Source organism: Schistosoma mansoni, chromosome 3 (assembly GCF_000237925.1).
Source record: "Schistosoma mansoni strain Puerto Rico chromosome 3, complete genome".
NCBI classification, from domain to species: domain Eukaryota; kingdom Metazoa; phylum Platyhelminthes; class Trematoda; order Strigeidida; family Schistosomatidae; genus Schistosoma; species Schistosoma mansoni.
The window spans coordinates 26041487-26062183 of NC_031497.1; the positions used below are offsets into that span (position 1 = coordinate 26041487).

Below are 20697 nucleotides of genomic sequence, written 5' to 3' on the forward strand. Positions count from 1 at the left end.
ACGGTTTTTAGAACTAAGAAATACAGACAAATGCTAAATCTAGAATGCTCCGCCGGAAAACAACGCACATATTTATAGTAGTATGTGGTCGTAAAGAGCTATTATATGTAAAGATGCCACAAGTATTTGGAGTTTGACAACACCTACACCAGTAACACGTTCTATAATTCAAACGTGCCAATCCAGTGAAATAAAAAGTCAGAAGCGAAGAGGTTCAAAGTTATATTTGATAGGCTATCAACAGATTGCGAAGTGATTGATCTAATCTCGCTAGCGGTTGTAGATGTGTAGCACGGCATATCCACTCGTGATCTGGTGCGGATGCGTGAACAAGCGCCTTCAGCTTGTTGAGTCAAGTAAAACTAATGCGGTCAGGATAAAATGTTGAAGATATACAGAGCTATTGATTCCGGAGATTTATTTACTGCTACATTACTAATATCATCATTTAAAATGGGATATGTTTGCACAATTCTGTTGCATCTATATCATCCGATCTACGTATTATATCAGTCGGTAGGTTGGCCAATATAACTCATGAATTCGTGTTCAAAAACAATTATTTATTTTCGCCAAAAGTACTCTTGTTATACTGTAGCGGTGAATAAATCCCCGAAATCAATAGCTTTGTAAGTGTTCGACATTCGTTGCTGACCACACTAGTTTTAATGGACTCATCTAGCGGAAGGAGCTCGGTCATGCATCCGCACCAGATCACGAGTTGAAACTGAGTGCTCAACGTCTCCTACCATCACTAGCTAGTTTAGATCAGTCACTCCCCGATATATTGAGAATCTATCAAATAAATCTTCCAACCTCCTCGCTTCTGGCTATTGATTTCACTGGATGGGCGCGATTCAATTATAGGTGTTACTGGTAAAGTGCTGTTGAAGTACAGTACCCGTGGTATCTTCAATACCATTAGGGCTCCCACTACTCAAGGTTTTTTTTAACCTAGATAAGTGACTTTAGATATAAATTCAATGTAGATTAAAAATAATGCCACAGTTGTGCGATTTAATGATGAAGGCTTTCGAATTCCAACCACCAATTAGAAAGTCCAGTTTCTTATTCACCCCTTCAATTTATTTATTTATGTAGTATCATTATTCCTCTCCTATCAGCAAGATTTGTTTAATGCATTTGCTTTTATTGCACTAAATTGAAGGTCGAGCGAAAGCCCCGTTTAATTCGACTGTTACGTTACGGAGGTGATCGAGCAGTGAGTACAGTTTTCAGTCTTCAGTAATAAGGATAGGAGGTCTATTGACCTATTTTGACCCTTGCAGTCTGTTACACTTTGGAGGCTCAATCTCGTCTTGAATATATCAACAGATGATGCTGATATTACGTGTTCTGGTAGAGAATTCCAGTAATTCACTACTCGGTGCCAGAACCGAAACTCTAGACGCTGAAGATATGATCTCGGTTTTTGAACTTTCTTCGAATATCCTCTCAAATAATCAGCCGTAGATGAAAGGAAAAGATAGATCATGTTAGTATCAAGGTCATCGTTCAGGATATATACTTAACGCGCGTTTCAAAAAGGGCAGTGATTCTCGCACTTGTCGTGATTCTCGTTGCTTTTGTGTATTTGTTGCATCAAAAAGCACTCTTGGTCTACTTTAACCTGAATTGTTTGAGTCAAGGTTTGAAATGTTGAAAACTTTGACTCGTGGTACCTTCTTTTGCATAGACTCTGACACTTGTGTTATTATTGTGATCATATTGTGTTTTAACCCTAATCTGATTATAACGGTTGGCAGTGCATTCAAATGTGGAAAGCTGAACTGTTTATTCCCCGTAGATGAAGGGATGCAGTGTGGTGAATGCAAAAAGTGGTTCCACAAGATGTGTACCAGTCTCAGTCCAGCTGCATACAAAAGATGCTCTAACCCTAACTCGCACTGGCTTTGTATGTTCTGCTGTACTGACAAGACGATATTAATTCAGGGGGCTATGAGCTATGAGAAGTGATAAAATCCCATCACTTTTGATACAAGAAAATCCGTTAATTTTCTCTGAGCTCGCCTCTTTATATACGAGAATGACCGTTTTGGACTATATTTACAATCCCTTAACAATTGTTTTTCATATGACCGTCTAGTCCTACTAATTAACGCTTTACAAGTATTTCTAATCTTACAATAGCTGGATCTGTACTGTTCTAAGCCAGTAGAGATGAACATGATCTTTTGTCTAAGGAACAACAGGGTTTTAGGAAAGGCCTATCATGTTTGACAAATTTTCTCATTGCAAGAGAAGATTGGGTTGAGGCAAAAGATCGCAATATTCCTGTAGATGTCATTTTCATAGATCTAAGTAAAGCCTTTGATAAGGTTTCTCATTCTGGTCTTAAAACTGGAAAGTTTTGGAATTCATTATGCAGTCATAGACTGGATAAGTGACTTTCTACATGACAGGAGACAAAGGGTAAGAGTAAATGGAGCTCTCATCATGGGAGCCAGTATCTGTTATTTGCACTCCATAGCCGAATGTGCTCTAAAATAAAGTCATCAGCTAAGCAGATTGGGCTGCAATAGATGACACCGAGTGCAAATGTACAACATTCGACAGTGAGTTCACAGCTAATGACTTCACTAGTTCCACTATCATGGGATTCGCAAACGGAGGAGCGGATACTTATATTATTAGCTATGTATAGAAGGACGCCACCTCCTTTCCTGCATCTGTCTATCACTTCTTAAACAATGGTATTCGGATAATTCTGGGGTAATATCGAAGTCATGGACTAACCAAGTTTCAGTCACAGCTACGATGAGTGGCCTTAATTTGTCCACTAATGCTCCTAGTTCGTAGAATTTATGTCTTAGACTACGAGCGTTGGCATATAAAACTCCTAGGGAGAACAACTTATCCACACAAGCCTTGGTAGCATTCGCTTCCAAGACCTGACTATTCGAAAACCCACTAATCGGAGATTTTTCTCACCGTTTTGTCGACGGGTTTCTAGTTCAGCTAGTGTCGTCTTCCGTTTTATTCTATCTTCAAGAGACATATCCGGTTTAATTCGAATGTCAGAATTGTCGTGACTTCAAGCGCTACCTAACAGAAGATCATGTTGTTTCTCCGACCTTAGGATTACCTTAAGGAGTCTACATGGTCGGGGTAGAACACTGTCATCGGCCCTTTTACCTATTCTAACCAATTTTTTGACCTGAACACATTTCGTGTTATCTGGTAATATGCTACGGATATATTCTCCGAGCCTCTCTAAGTCATGGGTGTGTCTAACTTTAGGATCTGGATCGTTTGACTCTGGCAGTTTACTCACAATAATATTTGATGATATTAAGTTCCTCTCAGTCGCACTAGGGTGATGTTCTGCCGTTCTACCAGAGTGTGATAGTGCATTGAGTGACTCAGAATGCGAGTACCCCAATGACTTGTCAACTAACTGTGTTTTATCTTCAGCTTTTTTCCTTTTCCTCCTTACTGCGGTCCATTTTTCATCATTCAGGACAGCCACATTGGGACTATTGGGGACGGTGACGGTTTTATCCGGGTCCTCAATTTCTACTGAAGATGCATGATTACTCATGTCAATATCAAGTGGTGAATAACTCCCTGTCAGTTGTAACGGAAATTTCACTTTGCCATTATTCACAGTAGGTTGTTTAACGCGTTTTGTAACAGCACTTACAACACTGACACAGTCTTTACTGTCAGTACTTGTGTTACTGGCGCACCCACTATCGTTCTTTTTACAGGCTAGAGCTAATAGGCTCATAGCCCCCTGAATTAATATCGTCTTGTCAGTACAGCAGAACATACAAAGCCAGTGCGAGTTAGGGTTAGAGCATCTTTTGTATGCAGCTGGACTGAGACTGGTACACATCTTGTGGAACCACTTTTTGCATTCACCACACTGCATCCCTTCATCTACGGGGAATAAACAGTTCAGCTTTCCACATTTGAATGCACTGCCAACCGTTATAATCAGATTAGGGTTAAAACACAATATGATCACAATAATAACACAAGTGTCAGAGTCTATGCAAAAGAAGGTACCACGAGTCAAAGTTTTCAACATTTCAAACCTTGACTCAAACAATTCAGGTTAAAGTAGACCAAGAATGCTTTTTGATGCAACAAATACACAAAAGCAACGATAATCACAACAAGTACGAAATGCAAGTATGTTATTTGTTGAGTTAGATGGAAATGAATCATTAAATAATCATGAGTATGATATATCTTACTCAAACTATTTCGTTTTTAGACTTTAACGCCTTCATACAAATCCCTGCGAAACTATTGAGTCTTCATAATTTACAAGATGCCAAAGCAGATTGTATTTCTACATCCAGACCTTGGTATAGGTGGTGCTGAAAGACTTATAGTGGATTCGGCAGTAGCGTTGGAGTCATGTGGTTATGATGTCAGCATTATTACAAATCATCACGACCCTAAGCATTGTTTTGAAGAAACATTACAGTCAAATCTGAGTGTTACAGTTGTAGCTGATTGGTTCCCTCGGTCCATCTTTGGTTACATGACAGCTTTATGTGCGTATATTCGCCTCATCCTTGCAACACTATATTTAATATTTTATGAGAAGAAACCGGATGTAACATTTGTTGATCAAATATCAGCCCCTATAATTCTACTACGGGCTGTGGGATACAATGTAAGTTCATCTACAAATAATATTTCTTGATTCGAAGACAATATTTTATTGTCATTTTCCGGATTTACTATTGACGAAAAATAGAAATTCCTTATTGAAGAAGTTGTACCGACTACCCATTGATTATATTGAGCAGTTGTCAACTGGAATGGCCGATATTGTTCTTGTTAACAGTAAATTCACATGTGAGTTATTTACTTATTTATCCTATCACTTAAACTGTGACCAGTCTGACAGTGAATACGTACATTTTAGTGTGAAATACACTGCTAATAAATAAATAATCCTTGTTTACTTTAACTTTTATGAAGAGGATTTGATGAACTAGTTCTTTGGTTGTTAAGTGGATGTTCCAAATAGTAAGCAGTGGATGATACGCACTGGCTGAGTAATGGCTGCTCACTAAACGAAGTTATCTATGGTATCAAGATAAAGTACACCTACCTGGTAGGATCAACTGCATCATTAACCAGGAGCATATATATGCGTTGTCTTAATCTTCCACACCACATTATGACGAGTTGAAATTAACCAGTTGGATTACAGAGAGGATCTAAAGAATGTAGTAGCAATCGTAATGAGAAAGTCTAACCATCGAGATTATGATTTGAAGAGATAGAGTGGAAAGATATATATGAAGTGGCAGTGGAATTCCAGATTGAGAGGTATGTGAAGGGTAAATCCGTCCATGCTATTCTGAATGGTTCTAAGCTACGCCACTTAAAGTCTCCAAACACTGATCCTGGTTATCGTGCGAATCCCAACCAGTTATTCTGGATATATCAACATAGGTCAGACCAATAGTAAGCGATTTCATGGACTTGTGTCATGTCTTGATTTGGCTTTTCCTAGTTTTCTTCTAAATGACTTCTTTTCTATATGGTGATGATTTGTTATTTATTTGAACACAAACATTGGTACAAAGGGGCACCAAATACATGTGCGTCACACTAATATTGAGGTCAATAGCAGTTATCGTTGATTTGTGTGAGACCTGGAATACTGCCCAGGTACCCAGACCGAAACAGGTGGTTTTCCTACGAGGCCACACCCGGAGCCTTTAACCTGAATGTCTAATCCACAAGTCAATGGAGCACCATATGGAGATGCAGTCCCATGGAAGCTAGTGACCAACAATTGGTTCATACCCCATTTGTTCCCTCAGGATACTGGAGTCCATGTGCACCATTGGTTTGGAATCAGGGTTTTCTAACTCCCCTAGGTGAAGTCGCAATGTCCACCAACCCGGTCAAAGCGCTGGACATTCGCTTTTCGTCCTCTCACTTTCGTGAACAACAATAATGCCGTGAGAAGGCAGTGAGTAGGACTTCCCTGGTAGGGGTTGTATACACGTGGCCATGTGAGAGCATTTGGAGAGGGAGAGCTGACTCTTCATACCCTCAGCTGTACCAGCGCATTCGGGGTAGCCGCGTGTTGGGAGTGGGGTTCGAAACCACACGAGGATACACCCTATCGTCACTCAATAAATTCACTAGAATGTTGTCCGCTTGCTCCAATGCCCTCTATGTGTGTTGATACTGATTAACCCACGCAAATTTATTTTGTCCTCACACTTTCCAGTAAGAATATAAGTAAAACTAACCGATTAACTTCGTTTTTTTCGAAACTTGAAAATTTACATCAACCAAGAGACTACAATTCACCACTAATAGTCTGTACATAAGAAGGAGGTATACAATCAGTTAACTGTAATTTATGGACGACAAAAGATATATTAAGAGGTAATGAGTCAGTTGACAACTTACAATTCGGACAATATAAGAATACCATAAACTTTTATCTTTTTATTTTTTTATACACATCAATATTGGTACAAGGAAGCACCAGATACATATGCGCAACACAAATCTCATTTGATTTGTGTGAGGGCTGTGATACTGCTCAGGTGCCCAAACTGAAGCAGGTGGTTTTCCTACGAGGCCACACCCGGAGCCTTTGACCTAAAGGTCTGATCCACAAGGCAGTGGAGCATCGTGAGGAGATGCAGTCTCATGGAAGTCGGTGACCAACGATTGATTCATACGCCATTTGTTCCCTCAGGATACTGGAACCCATATGCACCATTGGTTTGGAATCAGGGTTTTCCAACTCCCCTAGGTGGACTATCAGTGTCCACCAACCCGTTTAAAGCGCCGGACATTCGCTTTTCGTCCTCTCAATTTCGTAAACAACAGTAGTGCCACGAGAAGGTAGTGAATAGGACTTCCCTGACTGAGGCTGTATACGCGTGGCCATGTGAGAGCATTTCGAGAGGGAGAGCGGACTCTCGACCGTACCAGGGCATTTTGGGGGCACCATAAACTTAGTATTTAGCAAATACAATAAAACTATGTAAGAATCCACCGTCTTCAAAGTTCCACTTATTCCTGTCAAATATGCTTAGTTGATCAAATAAATTTAGACCATACGTATTATTTCACTCTAAGTTTTCTAACGTCTCTTTTTTCTGAAACATCTACTTTATTATTATTATTATTATCGTTATTATTATTATTACTCTTAAACTCCAGCTAATATCTTTAGAGAAACATTTACTTCACTTAATCACGTACAACTGCGTATTTTATATCCAATTGCAAATAAAAAAAGTTTGTGTTTACCAACATCAACACAATTTCAAAATAACCATCAATCGAAATATGAATATCGTAAATATTTACCATCAGGAATTATACCTGAGAAAGCGAAAATAATATTTGTATCAATTAATCGATATGAAAGGAAAAAGAATCTTTCATTGGCTTTGTACAGTCTTGGTAAGTTGAAACAAAGATAATATAATAATAATAATAATAATAATAATAATAATAAAGTACACAAAAATAATGTCAAAACTATACTGAATGATAAATCAGTATTACCAGGGTAGGTTAAGTGTAAGAAAAAATTGTTTATGAGCACATAAAAGGTCTTTTAGTTTTCGTATAGCCTTCTCGTGGCGGGGGTGTCCTTTACGAAATTGAGAGGACGAAAAGCGAATGTCCAGCGCTTTGACCGGGTTGATGGACACTGATAGTCCACCTAGGGGAGTTGGAAAACCCTGATTCCAAACCAATGGTGCATATGGGTTCCAGTATCCTGAGGGAACAAATGGCGTATGAATCAATCGTTGGTCACCGACTTCCATGAGACTGCATCTCCTCACGATGCTCCACTGCCTTGTGGATCAGACCTTTAGGTCAAAGGCTCCGGGTGTGGCCTCGTAGGAAAACCACCTGCTTCAGTTTGGGCACCTGAGCAGTATCACAGCCCTCACACAAATCAAATGAGATTTGTGTTGCTCATATGTATCTGGTGCTTCCTTGTACCAATATTTATGTGTTCAAATAAATAAATAGCCAAAGCCTCAATAAACCTTAGTATACGCCCTTGAAAACTTTTGTGCTAAACTACAAAGGCTGACCTGATACCAACCTTATGGCAGGTCTCAATCAAATATTTCGCACTCTAGGAAGATATTTGTCTATCCTGTGATCTTATTCAACCATTAAAATCTATATTTTCCTGTGGCCATTTAAGTGGTCTTGAGTGTTGTTAGAGGTATGAGGGCAGTTATCACTTCCCGGTTGCCCACACCGTGGAAGGATTCTTCTAGAGGTACCTGAAAAGGAAATTGGGTTAGAAGTGGTCTTAATGACCTGAGAGCGTGACCGCAGTGCCCAAGGGACAACTGCTTGAGGTCGGTCACACACGACCTTTTTGTGGGTAGTTTTTGTGTTAGCTCCGTTCTTCAAAGGACCTTACCGCCGGAGACGGATATCCGTGGGATAAGGCGAGGTGTGCATTTTTAGGGTCGACCTTTTCTAACCCCACCCCTCCTTGTGGGAAGGCAGCATCGCTGTCATGCTGGTTGTCTGAAGGAAACACCTTACTGCTGTCACACCTCTGTACAGTCAGCAGTACGACTTCGCCTTCGGACCTTGGGTTTGCTGCTTTTAGTCTCACCGCTCTTCAACCGACCTGTCTGGCATGGTAGGACCTCGAGGAACGATTGTTCCAGCCAGCATAGCTCGATTGCTTCATCACGATAGGCAAGCCCGACCACCACGTCAAGGTAGCAGCAACGATCGGGAGTATGTGTTCAATAAAATTAATTTAGATTGAACAAGATATTTGTTACTGTAATATGATAAATCAGGAAGAACAGATTAGTCAGTTACGTCACAAGCAGTCAATTCCTAACCTGTTTATATGGAATATTAAGTAATGTAATCCACAAAAATTATCAGTTTGCTCAAGATTGGAGATACGCCTTGTGCAACTACCACTATTTTATTAATTTTTTTTAATTATTTGGTTACACAAAGTAACTTACACTAAGAAAAAAACTATTCATTTTGAACTTTTGTTATTTATGAGCTGCATCTTTGTGCTAATATGGCGTGGCAACTCGAACTGATGTACGTACGTACGGAGTTCTACGTTGTGACTGACTGACTTTGTTATTTATACACTTTTCTTGTTTTGTTTTATATAGAATACTTGATCACACATTGGGATCAACTGATTGACTCAACAGTTGAAATAAAACCGGAAAATGTTCATTTAATCATAGCTGGAGGTTATGATCGTCGTGTTGTTGAAAATGTAGAGTATTATACCGAATTAGTTAGTTTATCACAAACATTAAAAGTAAGTGAAAAATAACAAATATATATTTTTCTCTAATTAATTACATTTTAGCTTTGATTTGGAAAGTGATTTGATTGAATTCAAGGCACTTCCTAGATTGCTTTGCTTTATAACTCATCGAATATAGATTCATGCACTCGGCTTCGAGTTACACTCTGTATGTGGGAGTTAGTGATACTACCCTGATTGCTCAAGTCGGGTAGAACTTAGACCTGCGCTCTAATAGTAGAGAGTTGAACTCCTTAACCATTAATCCACTTCTCCGACTACCAGTCCATGAAGGCCTTGACAAGTGGACTGAGCCATGTTAAAAGGCGTAGACTGTCGTCTGGTTGGGACCCTCGTGATTATCGTAAACAATGGTTAAAGACTTTGAATGACATGGCTCAAAATCGTTTGCAATGGTCTAGTTACATCACTTTTTGTCTTCCACTAGATTCTAAGCTTCTGAATTCCTCATAACCTTTTTACTTCACTGGTTTATATTTCCTTGAATCGTATCTTCCATGCCTAATCCTTTCTGTTACCACTAATATTGTTACTACCCCTACTACTCTGGAATTTGGCCTGACAATTTCATCTTTCTGCGCTCATGGTGTGTGGTAACTTGAGCCGATATATATACGTAGCAGTCCCTATGTTGCGCTTGACTGACTGACTTTAAATAGCCAGGTTTTCATTAGATTTATGGATTTAAATTCTATGTTATCTTGATTTCGCTTATCGTTCGTCATCAAAGCATGCCTTTACACGATGAAATGCAAACCCCACACCATTGAATATTACTGTATCACTTGAGTTACGACAAAGTTCTTCCTGCAGAACTGAAATACATAATGCGTACTGCTCAAAAAAAAAATAATGATGTTTTCCAGATCCCATTCCGTTAACAAATTCCGGAACATTACAAAATTGTAGATCGTCTACAGCTTCCAGTAGATAAGACTCGAACATTGAACACAAGTATGTCTTGTGTTTCAAAAGTACTGATTAAAATAAGTTCCTATCAGCTATTAAAATCTAAGGTGTATACACATATTGATTACTAGTATGTTAGGGTGATTAACAATTTGTACATTAGCATAACTTCTTTCCGTGGCTTGAAACATTGATGATCAAGTCATACATCATTAGTCTTAATTTCTGTCTCGAATTATATTGTAAGTTGTGTTTATTCATTTGATTAGATAATTGACTCTTTAAATCACAGTTCTGATTCATTTTTCATTAGTTCAAGGTTTAGTATTAAAGGAAATCCTTACTATTATCAGTTGCTAAATTCACTTAGTTAATTCGGCATAAATATGGATGTAATAACAAGTTAATTACCCAATTAATTGTACTAATGGTCTGGTGTATATTTCACACTTCTTTGGTAAAGGTGTTTTGAATCAATGAATGATATAGCTTAGTTTGTGTGGTTTCCCATATTCGACTCTCATCCATTAAACTACATATTTAAATGAGTAAAGGAATAGCACCACTGACTTCTCAAATGACTAGAAGTCTAATATTTAAAAATTTCATACATCCTATGATTCATATTTACTGATGTAGGGGGTTTGTAGGAGTTGTCATAGTTTAGACAACAAACCGATCATAGCCAAACTACTACTGAAAACCTGGGGACACTGGATGGCCGTTCGGGACCCTTCAGTAGTGCGTCTATGGCCCTATGACAAAGAGTCGAACCCAGGACTTTCGGATATGAGAGACATTTATCCGCTGATGATTCACATATAACAGCTGTAGGTCAAATAACATGGTCCTCCTTCAGCAGCTTCGAGGAGAATATGAAGTTTCTGTGCAGCACAAACTTCCAGAAGTCATCCTCGATGGAATACTTGGCATCCTCCTGCAACTCAATTCTACATTCAGATTGATAATATTGCAGTCAACTACTTCTGGGATGGATTTATACAAGACCCCTCTCTTGAAGCACTTATCTGGACTATATCCTGGTATGCGCCAAACTTGAGTTTTGATTGTGTGGTATCCAATACTGGTATTGATACGAAAGCTTTCTATATGGAAGCCCAAATAGCTGAGTGAGAGGACAGCTTTATTAACTAGACCTAATCAAGAGATGAATGTACGCTCATGTATGTGTTTGTCCCTTAAAAGTTTTTGCCCTATGTCAAACCAATGGTGTATCTCGTGTTATGAAAAACCAAACCAAACCTTCCACAATAGCATGTGCTTAATATCTGACCGATGTCTGATTGGTTCATTGTATCTAGTCGCCAGCAAATGTTTCGTCCTAAACAGACGAAATCTTATATCGTAACTAGATCTCAGACCGACCTAGGTTGAAGACTAGCTTCCAGTCCATCGAAAACCGTGTTTGGCGAATTTTCTCAGAATTAATATGTGTTAAATAAATACAAGTACTTATAAAACAAAATGTTTTTTGTGTTGTAATCGTTTGGATAGACGCATCAAATTAAAGAAATACCATGTTTAGTTAGTAACGAATGAGCATTTTTTCGCAGGTTTCGGAAAATGTTACTTTCATGCGTTCGTGCTCATCCGAAATCAAACCTTTGTTAATTGCCTCCAGCGATGCGGTAATGTACACCCCAGATAAGGAGCATTTTGGAATTGTCCCTATTGAAGCAATGTTGTTATCTCGAGCAGTCATTGCATTGGATTCTGGTGGTCCTAAAGAAACTGTTTTGCATGGTTCTACAGGATTTCTATGTACAGTGCACCCAATAAACCAACTTCCACAAACTATGGCCAACTACCTTAGCAAGTACGCTTCTCTTTACATTTTTACAACCTATTCTTATCCTGGTCAGTGTACATGTCGTGACCACCTGAGATGTCTACGCTCAACCCCAGAGTTCCCCACATAGTTATACACTAATGCTTCAAAGATATGTTTATGTTCTACATCTTAATACCTACGTTAAAATTCCGGTCGTTCTACCTTATTTTGGGTACCCGAGTAATATCATTAGCTCTCAGGAAGTTCAGAGCTGAGTATACAAGTCTGTGACTGATGTCCTATATATTACCTTGTGCTCCCAGTGGCTTTAATTCATGTCTGTTGACTATCACACTAGTCATTTTTCCGATTAATAGCTGGATATTAGACGCCCAGTGCATACTTGTTAAAGTCAAGTAAACTATTGTATCAACTTTGTTAGTCCCCATTCCACCAAATTCGCCCAGCTTTCTAAATGGTCTACGGCTTTGACTACACTTTAAGTTGTCAAGTTAAGCACCTAAATAGCTATTGTAATTTCGTATAGAGCGTTTTAACTCAAAAACAAATTTTATGTAATTTTGTGGTTTGGAGGATGATAATACAATTCAAGAACTACGATAAACTTCAGAACAACTGACAATCATTCGCAAATCGACTTTATGGGCTTCATCAAATCAAACTTTAATTATTCTAGCACTAAATAATACCTTTCCGTTTTATTCAAATTCACTACGCTCTATAAAAAACTAATTGTTTATTTCAGATTTGTCAATGATCCAGAGCTTGCAGATCGTTTGGGGAAGGCAGGGTGTGAACGAGTTGATGAGAAATTTTCATCTATAACTTTTAAAAGAGAATTACAAACAATAGTGACTGATTTGATAAACAAAGACCAAGGATAAAAATAATTGTCTACGTGTAAAACTACTTGATTTTTTATAAACTTTCCTTACGTATTCAGTTGTCTTTCATTGCAAGGCAGTGTTCCAATGTACGTAATTTTGATGAAATGCTATTTATCAAAACATTCCCAATGGACCGTTTATTTGTATTGGTCAACGTAAATTTACACTTGGATAACTTTCATCTTACTCCATAAATGATGGATACAAGTAATTCTTGACTTCAAATCTTGTTCCTTACTAATCATAATAGCATACATATTTTGATGTATCAAATAATATAAAATATATAAAACACACACCAGATTAGTTAATTGTATTTGATGAAAGCAAAAGTAGAAAAATATAGAGTGAAAGTTAGTTTTCCGAAGACCGATGGAAATGGTCGTTCATGCGGTTCGTATAGTGATCATGACTCAAAAGAATGGATTCGAGAAATGTTTATTGAAGATAATACAGAAATTTTTAGGAAACCATTATTTCAGCTGACGATTCTTTCACGTTAGGAAGTATATTTTCCTAAAGTATGTCAGTTTAAAGAGAATCGAACTTACCATATCATAAATAACACGCACGTAAAGAGAACAGCTTGGACATCGTGCTATATCATCACCACACAGTAAATCTTCCTACAGAACGAATAACTCAGGACTCTATAAAAGAATCTAACCTTGGTAATTAAAAATCGATCACCACACGGACAAGGATAGGAATACGTTTCTGATTCTTCATCATACTCCATATCCTCAATTTCTATTTCATCATGAAATACAGACATCACTGATCAAATGTCCATCAATGATTCTTGAGAGTGACTGCTTTATGAGATTGCACAATACGTCTAAGTAATTAGTTAGAAATTTAGTGTAAGATATTCTAGACGAGATTTTCGTAAATCTTTTAGGTATCTAATAATAGCTTAAATAAAATAACTTGTTCAGCAAGACAGAGTAAAGTCAAATTATATGTGTAAACATTTCCGAGCTCATGCAATGATCGGAAACAATACTGATCAACATAAGCGAAAGGAGGCAATAGCAATAAGCATTATATGATAGGTTTACATAGAGCCGCTAGTCCTCAATGGTAATGCAACGCCCATATTCTTTAATTTTCAGCCGCAATTTCCCGTGACGGCAACCTTAATTATATTAATGTTAAGAATGATAGAAAAGTGGTTTCTTAGTGTGAGGGATTACTTGGGAGGATGAAAACGGAAGCCATTGCACAAGTTGAGTGAGCTTTTCCTCACTATGTCAATCGGAATACGTTCGTAAGGTGCTGCAAGACTAGCACGTCAGAAGTGGCTGAAAATCTTAAAGAGGCATGTATGCTTTGTGTATCAATGTTTCTGAGTAATACTTATTAAATATATTTACTTTCAACAAATAATAAGATCAAAACGAACGTACATGTGTGGGACGATATGAGAACTGACACGAGTTTAGACTTTTCTACACGTGCTTTTGTGCTACAAGATAACTATGATGAAAAAGCATAGTGTGACCTATAGATGGAGTAGAACATTGTTAAAAGATTTCAGTGCAATAAAATAAGGAGATCCGGTAGCTAAGAGACATTCCATTATGTTGGATTGCCTTTCCTTGATTTGTCAGCCTTATTTCCTCTTGATTGTAGTTGTAGTTCACTTTTTATTTCTCATATCCTGTCTATGAAAGTCTAGCAATCTTGAAAGAGGTAATACTCTAGGAAATCGTCAACATAGTGAGGAATTTATACGACAAACTATACTGCAAAGTCGTGAGTGGAGAATAGCTGACAGACTCATTCAAAGTAAGGACTGGAGCCAGACAACGCCGATTACTTTCGTCTGGTAGTTGACTGGATTATGAAGCCCTCAACGTCTGAGGGGAAGCATAGAATACGATGGACAGCTTAGGTGCGACTAGACGATTTGAACTTCGCAGATGACCTAGTCCTTCTATCCCATACACACCAACGAATGCAGGTGAGGAAGACTAGGATGAATAGCAACTGGAAACGACTGGTAAAGATTGGCCAGGACAGAGTTCGATGTACAATGCTGTTGGACGGCCTAGAGTCCACGAGGTTTAACAGGTGTAATTAGTATGTGATCTTTTTTCTCACTTCATTATACCAACAACAGCCGACACCCAGATTTTTCCAGCCAAGATATTATACTTTCATTATCTTTGAAATGAAACTAACGAACGGAAAATAAGTTCAAATGTTTCGATTATTTGTGTACAGCAACTCGTTCCAAAGGTAGTAAGTTTGATTTTTCTTTTCCTAAATATAATCGTTTCACGCTTTATAATCACTAAACGGATTTGGCTTTATCTCACCCTAATACGACAAAATAACTATTTCTCTATAAATACGATAAACTAATCTGCATTGTTATTGCATTAGAAATTTTGAAACTGTTGCAACTTGTAATTATCCAAGTTTTAATTTTCGCCTCGAAATATACACACCGAATAACAATCTGCATAAGAGTGAATCCATGTGAAAAAATTCGTATATATTCCCTCTACAATTTTCCTACCTGCAAATACATTTTCTAACGTCCACATCGCAATAGCTACGGAATATCTGTTCATTGTGTACACTGTTACAACCAAGCAATCTATATACGGCTTTTGACAATTCGGGTGCGAAAGTAAAATATCCTTTTTGAATTACGAATTCATTAAGGGAAATACGTTGGATAGACTCGCTTATCGTAGAAAAAAATGAGAGTAACATTGGCGGTACAATGATTGAAAAAGTTGTCTAAGTGTGGCGTATTTCACGTTATATTACAGTTCGTTTCGTCCAAACATCCCTGTTAATCGCTGTTTTGCCCTCAAAAATTCCTTTTTCTCGTTAGCTTAAGATGGCGCATAACTTTATCTAAACTGACCAAATATCTGGACAAAACGTTTATCTTTACCCTGCAAAGTAGGTTGATTAGGAAATTCGGAATTTACATCACTAGTATTAACGGAAAGTAACCTATTTTTCTGAACTAATGAGAAGTGGAATGCAACTCACGTAACGCAGCGGACAATCTAGCGCCAATAATTAAATGGGTTAAATGGTCCATAACAAATTAGTAGAAGCTTTCGCTCAACGGGCTTCTGTATTTAGAAGCAATGCCCCCATATAAGAACCAAGGTATACTTAACAGGAAGAAGAAAACCGTCAGTACGTTTGTAGTGAAGCACTGTCCTCAGTTCTTAAAAAATGTCAAATTTTCTTTTCAAGGACACCTGGAAAGTCACCTGAACTATTTCAGTCAGCAGCAAATTCCAGAATTTGACTAATAATAAAGAATAACAGGCGTGCTTATGTTTTATTCTGCCATATTGTGTTTCTAACTTCTGTTTTTATCCGCTAAAGTTTCTGCTGGAACTTGAACTAATTAGGTACTTTGAGGTTGTTCAGGTGTGTTTGGGAAGCTGTTATTCATTTAGGGGGTTTCTGCTGCGACATCTATGACCAAATCAGTAGTTTATAATTTCCATCAGTACCGTTTGTTCGTGACATTCCACTTGACATAAGGAGCCGCAATTTGAAAAAATGTTCTGCCCTACAGACACTTATGGATTGAAGTTTTCCCCCCACCATCATGTATGGTGGTCAGCAAAACCACTCTTCTTCCTTTTGTGATGTTAGGATCTCTTACTTTTGTGGTAAGTATGAATATTGTTTTAATCAAAGCCAGTAGCTGGAATACAATGTTCAAGAATGAATAGTTTAGGTATGACTAGTTAGTCTATTCCTCTGTCAATAAGGTACCTATTAGGCAAGAGGTTGTGGAAGTTTAAACGATGTCTTTTCAACGTTACGCAATGGTGTTAAAGTGTTTGTTTGTTATGATAGTGAGAATAACCTGGTAAAGAGAATAGCATTTAGTACGTGCAAGAAAATTGAAACGTATGGCCGTTTTCCTGAAGTCATTTGCCTGGATTCAACATAAAACACAAAGAGTAGAAAATAATTAACAGTGTTCTGCTTGACAAGCTTCCATAGTTACAGACTATTTCAGCTGGCTTCGACAGGAAACTGTGGGCGTGGTGCGCCGATTGATTGATTGGACGAAGGAAGGAAGATAGATGTAGTTTGGATAATGAGTCACTTCAAACTCATCATTAAGAGCATTAGTAGGACCGAAACGTTTGTGATAGATTGTGCAAGATTCATCGTATGTGCTGTGAAAACTGCAACATGTGATTGATAAACGAACCAATTAGTGATAAAGGGAAACGCTCACCACCGCATTGGATTTCTTCGACCTTATGTGACTATGTGTTGTTTATTCACCAATCACAATTTTATGTTCATCGCTAAACAATATATTCGCCTTGTTGACTCATTTTCCCTATCCTCTATTTACTGCTCGGTATTTTATTTGTCTCACATTTTCCCTATTTAATAGACTTCACCGTTTATTTGTATACTAACGTTGTTAACTTAAGTTTTTGAAACAGATGAAGTTTATTAAGCCATATAGCTTACTTTTCCTGACTTTGACGAAACTAAGACTCTGTGCTCGATAGTTTAGAGAATAGCTTAGAGTTGCACATGTAGGACATTGCTTCCTACAGCTAGGGTAGGCAAAGCAAGGACCGTATTGCTGCAATCGAAGAACATGTGGAACTCAAAACAACTGCCAACCAATATCAAAGTGAGAGTCTTCAATACGAACGTCAAGACAGTTAGTTCTACTGTACGGAGCTGAAACGTGGAGAACTACTACATCCATCGTCAAAAAGGTACAAGCATTTATAAATAGTTGTCTACTCTAGATACTTAGTTTCTGTTGGTCGGATACCATCAACAACAGCCTACTATGGGAGAAGACAAACCAGCTTCCAGCTGAAGAGGAAATCAGAAAAAGACGATGGAAGTGGGTAGGGCACACATTACGGAAATCATCAAACTACATCACAAGGCAAGCCTTAACTTGGAATCCTGATAGGAAGCGGAAAAGAGGAGGGCAGAACAACACATTACGCCAGGAAATAAAAGCAGGTATGAAAAGGGTGGATAGCAACTGGAAAGAACTGGAAAGGATTGTCCAAGACAGGCATGGATGGAGAATGTTCTTGGGTGACCTATGCCCATCCACGAGGGGGAACAGGTGTAAGTAGGTGATCAGCAGCACACTTCGTGTCTCAAGCTAGCTTTATATGAGTTAGATTTCAGCATGCCACAGAAAACAAAACCAAGTTAAATCCATAAATACCAACATTACAATAACATTACTGTTTTGATCCTTTTCACTGTATGTCCAGGATTTCTGCTGAAATAAAATGGTAAATTGCTTTCTACATCAGTAACCCGCCGCACCGCACATTCAGCCTTGTGTTCATTCCACGTGTGTAGGGCTATGTGTAAGAAGACCCGTATTCCAATAATAAAGTTGAAGATACCACCAGTATTGTAGTTTGGCAACTCTTTACCAGTAACACCTTCTGTAATCCAATCGCGCCCACCCAGTTAAAATCAGAAGTCAGAAGCGAGGAGGTTGAAAGATATATTTGATCGGTTATCAATATATCGAGAAGTGACTGATCTAATCTTAGTAATGATAGTAGGAGGTGTTTCCCATGCCGTTATGTTACGTGATCTGGTACGGATGCATGACCGAGCCCCTCCAGCTAAACGAGTCCACTAAAACTAATGTGGTCAGCATCCTATGTCGAACGCTTACAGTGCTATTGATTCTGGGGAATTATTTACTGCTACAAAGTAGTGATTGTGTCAGCTTTTCCGTGAACAATCAGATCCAACGGTTAGTCAGTGTTCGAAGCAGACGCATCACGACTTATTTAAACAAAAACTGGATGAATCGGAAACGAAACCGTGATGAAGCCTGAACAGTGATGTTGTTACCCTGGGTAACAATGCAAATAACTGCTATGAAAGCTGACATAGACAAATAAAGTGGGAGTTGTGTAACCAAGATTCGTTGAGCAAATGTATGAGGAAGACATTCACATAGCAAGGAAAAATAAGCAAACGCAGGTCATTGCAATCCAGTTTGCATTATAGTCATAAATGTATGTTTTTTGCCCCACAGGTTTAAATGCATCGCTTAAGCAAGTTGACCACGCACGCAAGGTTTCTAATCCTTAAAGACCATAGAAGGAAAGTGTTAATGTGCACTGAAAGCAGTGGGTCTGTTGAATTGTGATCTGCTTCGTTTTTAGTACTGCTCTAATAATAGACCTATCCCTAAAATTGTAGGTTTGTCATGATGTAAATGACTCATCTATAAGATCTTACTCGGAGGTCACACCATTGTTTACACTGACTCATCGTATCGTAAGAATCAACAATGTATGATGGAGAACACATTCAGGCTGAAGATAAAGCCATATATTTGGTATGAATAAAAGGTATAGCGCAAACAAGAATAATCACGCCTGTAAGGCCGAGCCATGTATTTCGACGAACTTAATTTCGACTGAATTTCCCCGCGTCCATTATTATTCATCCTCTCTTAGTGTTACATGTTGGAAGTCCATTTCCCCAGTTATCTCATGTTCAGTTTTGAAGATTGTAGTTAGGATCCAATGTCAATACAAGTCAATATTTGTGTTCTTCGTGGACTGTAGTCTCTGTCCTATAGTATATATGAACGACGACACTTGCACATGCCGTGTATTCCAAACGTGTCGAATTTCATGTTGGCACATGGTAGAGTGAGTGTCTGATAAACTGAAATTCGCAGTTGCCAAAAAGATTTTTAGTGTTTGTCCATAAGACGCACAACACTCATCATCCAGGACTGTATACCGCTATATTGTAGGAAAGTAAGAACATAGACACTTGGCTATTCTGCTTTGGATGTTAACGCTGTGGAAATCGTCTAATGACAGTGATCTTGAATCATTATACCCATCGAAAGCAGGCTGATATGTGAGTCACTGCAGTTTCTCTGTAGTTTTTATCAAAGGCTAAGTTATTGTGATTGGTTTATATAACTACTATATTACATGTAACCTGTTAACGAAATGAATTAGCGACATGTTAGGTCTGGTGGGAGTATAATAACTATGATACATTATTATAATATTCTCGTGATTCATACTGTTCTACACAAATTTGAAACTCTCAATTTCAGCTTATCGGAGCTGTAATGTGTAGATAATTTCTCATTAATCGTTTTCTAGTTGTGACGCTTAAGCATACTAACAGAAGTGAGTGAGCAGCTCTACCTGCAAAACTGATCTGCTTCATAACATGTTTCAATCACTACACTTTAGGATAATTATATCGACTGAACTTTATTAAACGATAACCAAGAATACTAAACTAACCAGGCATCATAGTTATTGTTTTATTTGCAACAAACATGTTGTTCACGGTAGTTAAGCTTATTAACCCAAAACACGAAATATGTGCTGGTAAGACGTATCTAACAAAAGTCAAACGATATTGTTTTGAGACTGGAGACAACAGTCGCTCACTCATAGAAACATAGTTTTCAGCATAACAAACCTTTATCCAGTAGCATTATTCATCAACGGTCTACTTGAAAAAAATCAACGATGTCATTAAAGTTACTGTGACTTAGGATATCATTCCAGCATTCAATACACGTCCGGAGTAAGACAGTCAGACGTAGCAAATAAAAATTAAAACGGGAGCGAAATTCATAGCATAATCTGGTTGTTTATAAAACACTGCATAATATGACTAATCAAATGAACGTAAACCTGCCCATTGTTCCAATTCGCGATACATTAGGTTTACGTGACAACGTAGAGATTAAATCCACCCCGGCCAATACCGCTGTCTTT

The 20697-nt window shown here is 38.1% G+C and overlaps 2 protein-coding genes across 2 annotated transcripts; one reads left to right on the plus strand and one right to left on the minus strand.

Moving 5' to 3' along the window:
- Positions 1-1193: 1193 nt before the first annotated feature.
- Positions 1194-13227, plus strand: Smp_177080 (alpha-1,3-mannosyltransferase). Its single transcript, XM_018799792.1, has 7 exons — positions 1194-1222; positions 4244-4651; positions 4689-4836; positions 7183-7428; positions 9150-9304; positions 11797-12059; positions 12781-13227. The coding sequence occupies exons 2-7, from the start codon at positions 4301-4303 to the stop codon at positions 12917-12919; spliced, it is 1302 nt and encodes a 433-aa protein (XP_018651546.1). The 5' UTR covers positions 1194-1222; positions 4244-4300; the 3' UTR covers positions 12920-13227.
- On the minus strand, positions 11941-15961 carry Smp_100110 (hypothetical protein). Its single transcript, XM_018799793.1, has 4 exons — positions 15938-15961; positions 13590-13760; positions 13474-13548; positions 11941-13438 (listed from the first exon to the last, which is right to left on the minus strand). The coding sequence occupies exons 2-4, from the start codon at positions 13695-13697 to the stop codon at positions 13385-13387; spliced, it is 237 nt and encodes a 78-aa protein (XP_018651547.1). The 5' UTR covers positions 13698-13760; positions 15938-15961; the 3' UTR covers positions 11941-13384.
- Positions 15962-20697: the final 4736 nt, after the last annotated feature.

What these genes read in the sequence shown, in the direction of transcription:
- Smp_177080 (XM_018799792.1), top strand. Translation starts at nt 4,301, where the DNA reads ATGCCAAAGCAGATTGTATTTCTACATCCAGACCTTGGTATAGGTGGT. An exon ending in ATTGGCTTTGTACAGTCTTG is followed by an intron (nt 7,429 to 9,149) that starts GTAAGTTGAAAC and finishes TGTTTTATATAG; the next exon opens with AATACTTGATCACACATTGG. An exon ending in GTTTATCACAAACATTAAAA is followed by an intron (nt 9,305 to 11,796) that starts GTAAGTGAAAAA and finishes ATTTTTTCGCAG; the next exon opens with GTTTCGGAAAATGTTACTTT.
- Smp_100110 (XM_018799793.1), bottom strand. Translation starts at nt 13,697, where the DNA reads ATGTCTGTATTTCATGATGAAATAGAAATTGAGGATATGGAGTATGAT. An exon ending in ATCGATTTTTAATTACCAAG is followed by an intron (nt 13,549 to 13,589) that starts GTTAGATTCTTT and finishes TTCGTTCTGTAG; the next exon opens with GAAGATTTACTGTGTGGTGA. An exon ending in TGCGTGTTATTTATGATATG is followed by an intron (nt 13,439 to 13,473) that starts GTAAGTTCGATT and finishes GACATACTTTAG; the next exon opens with GAAAATATACTTCCTAACGT.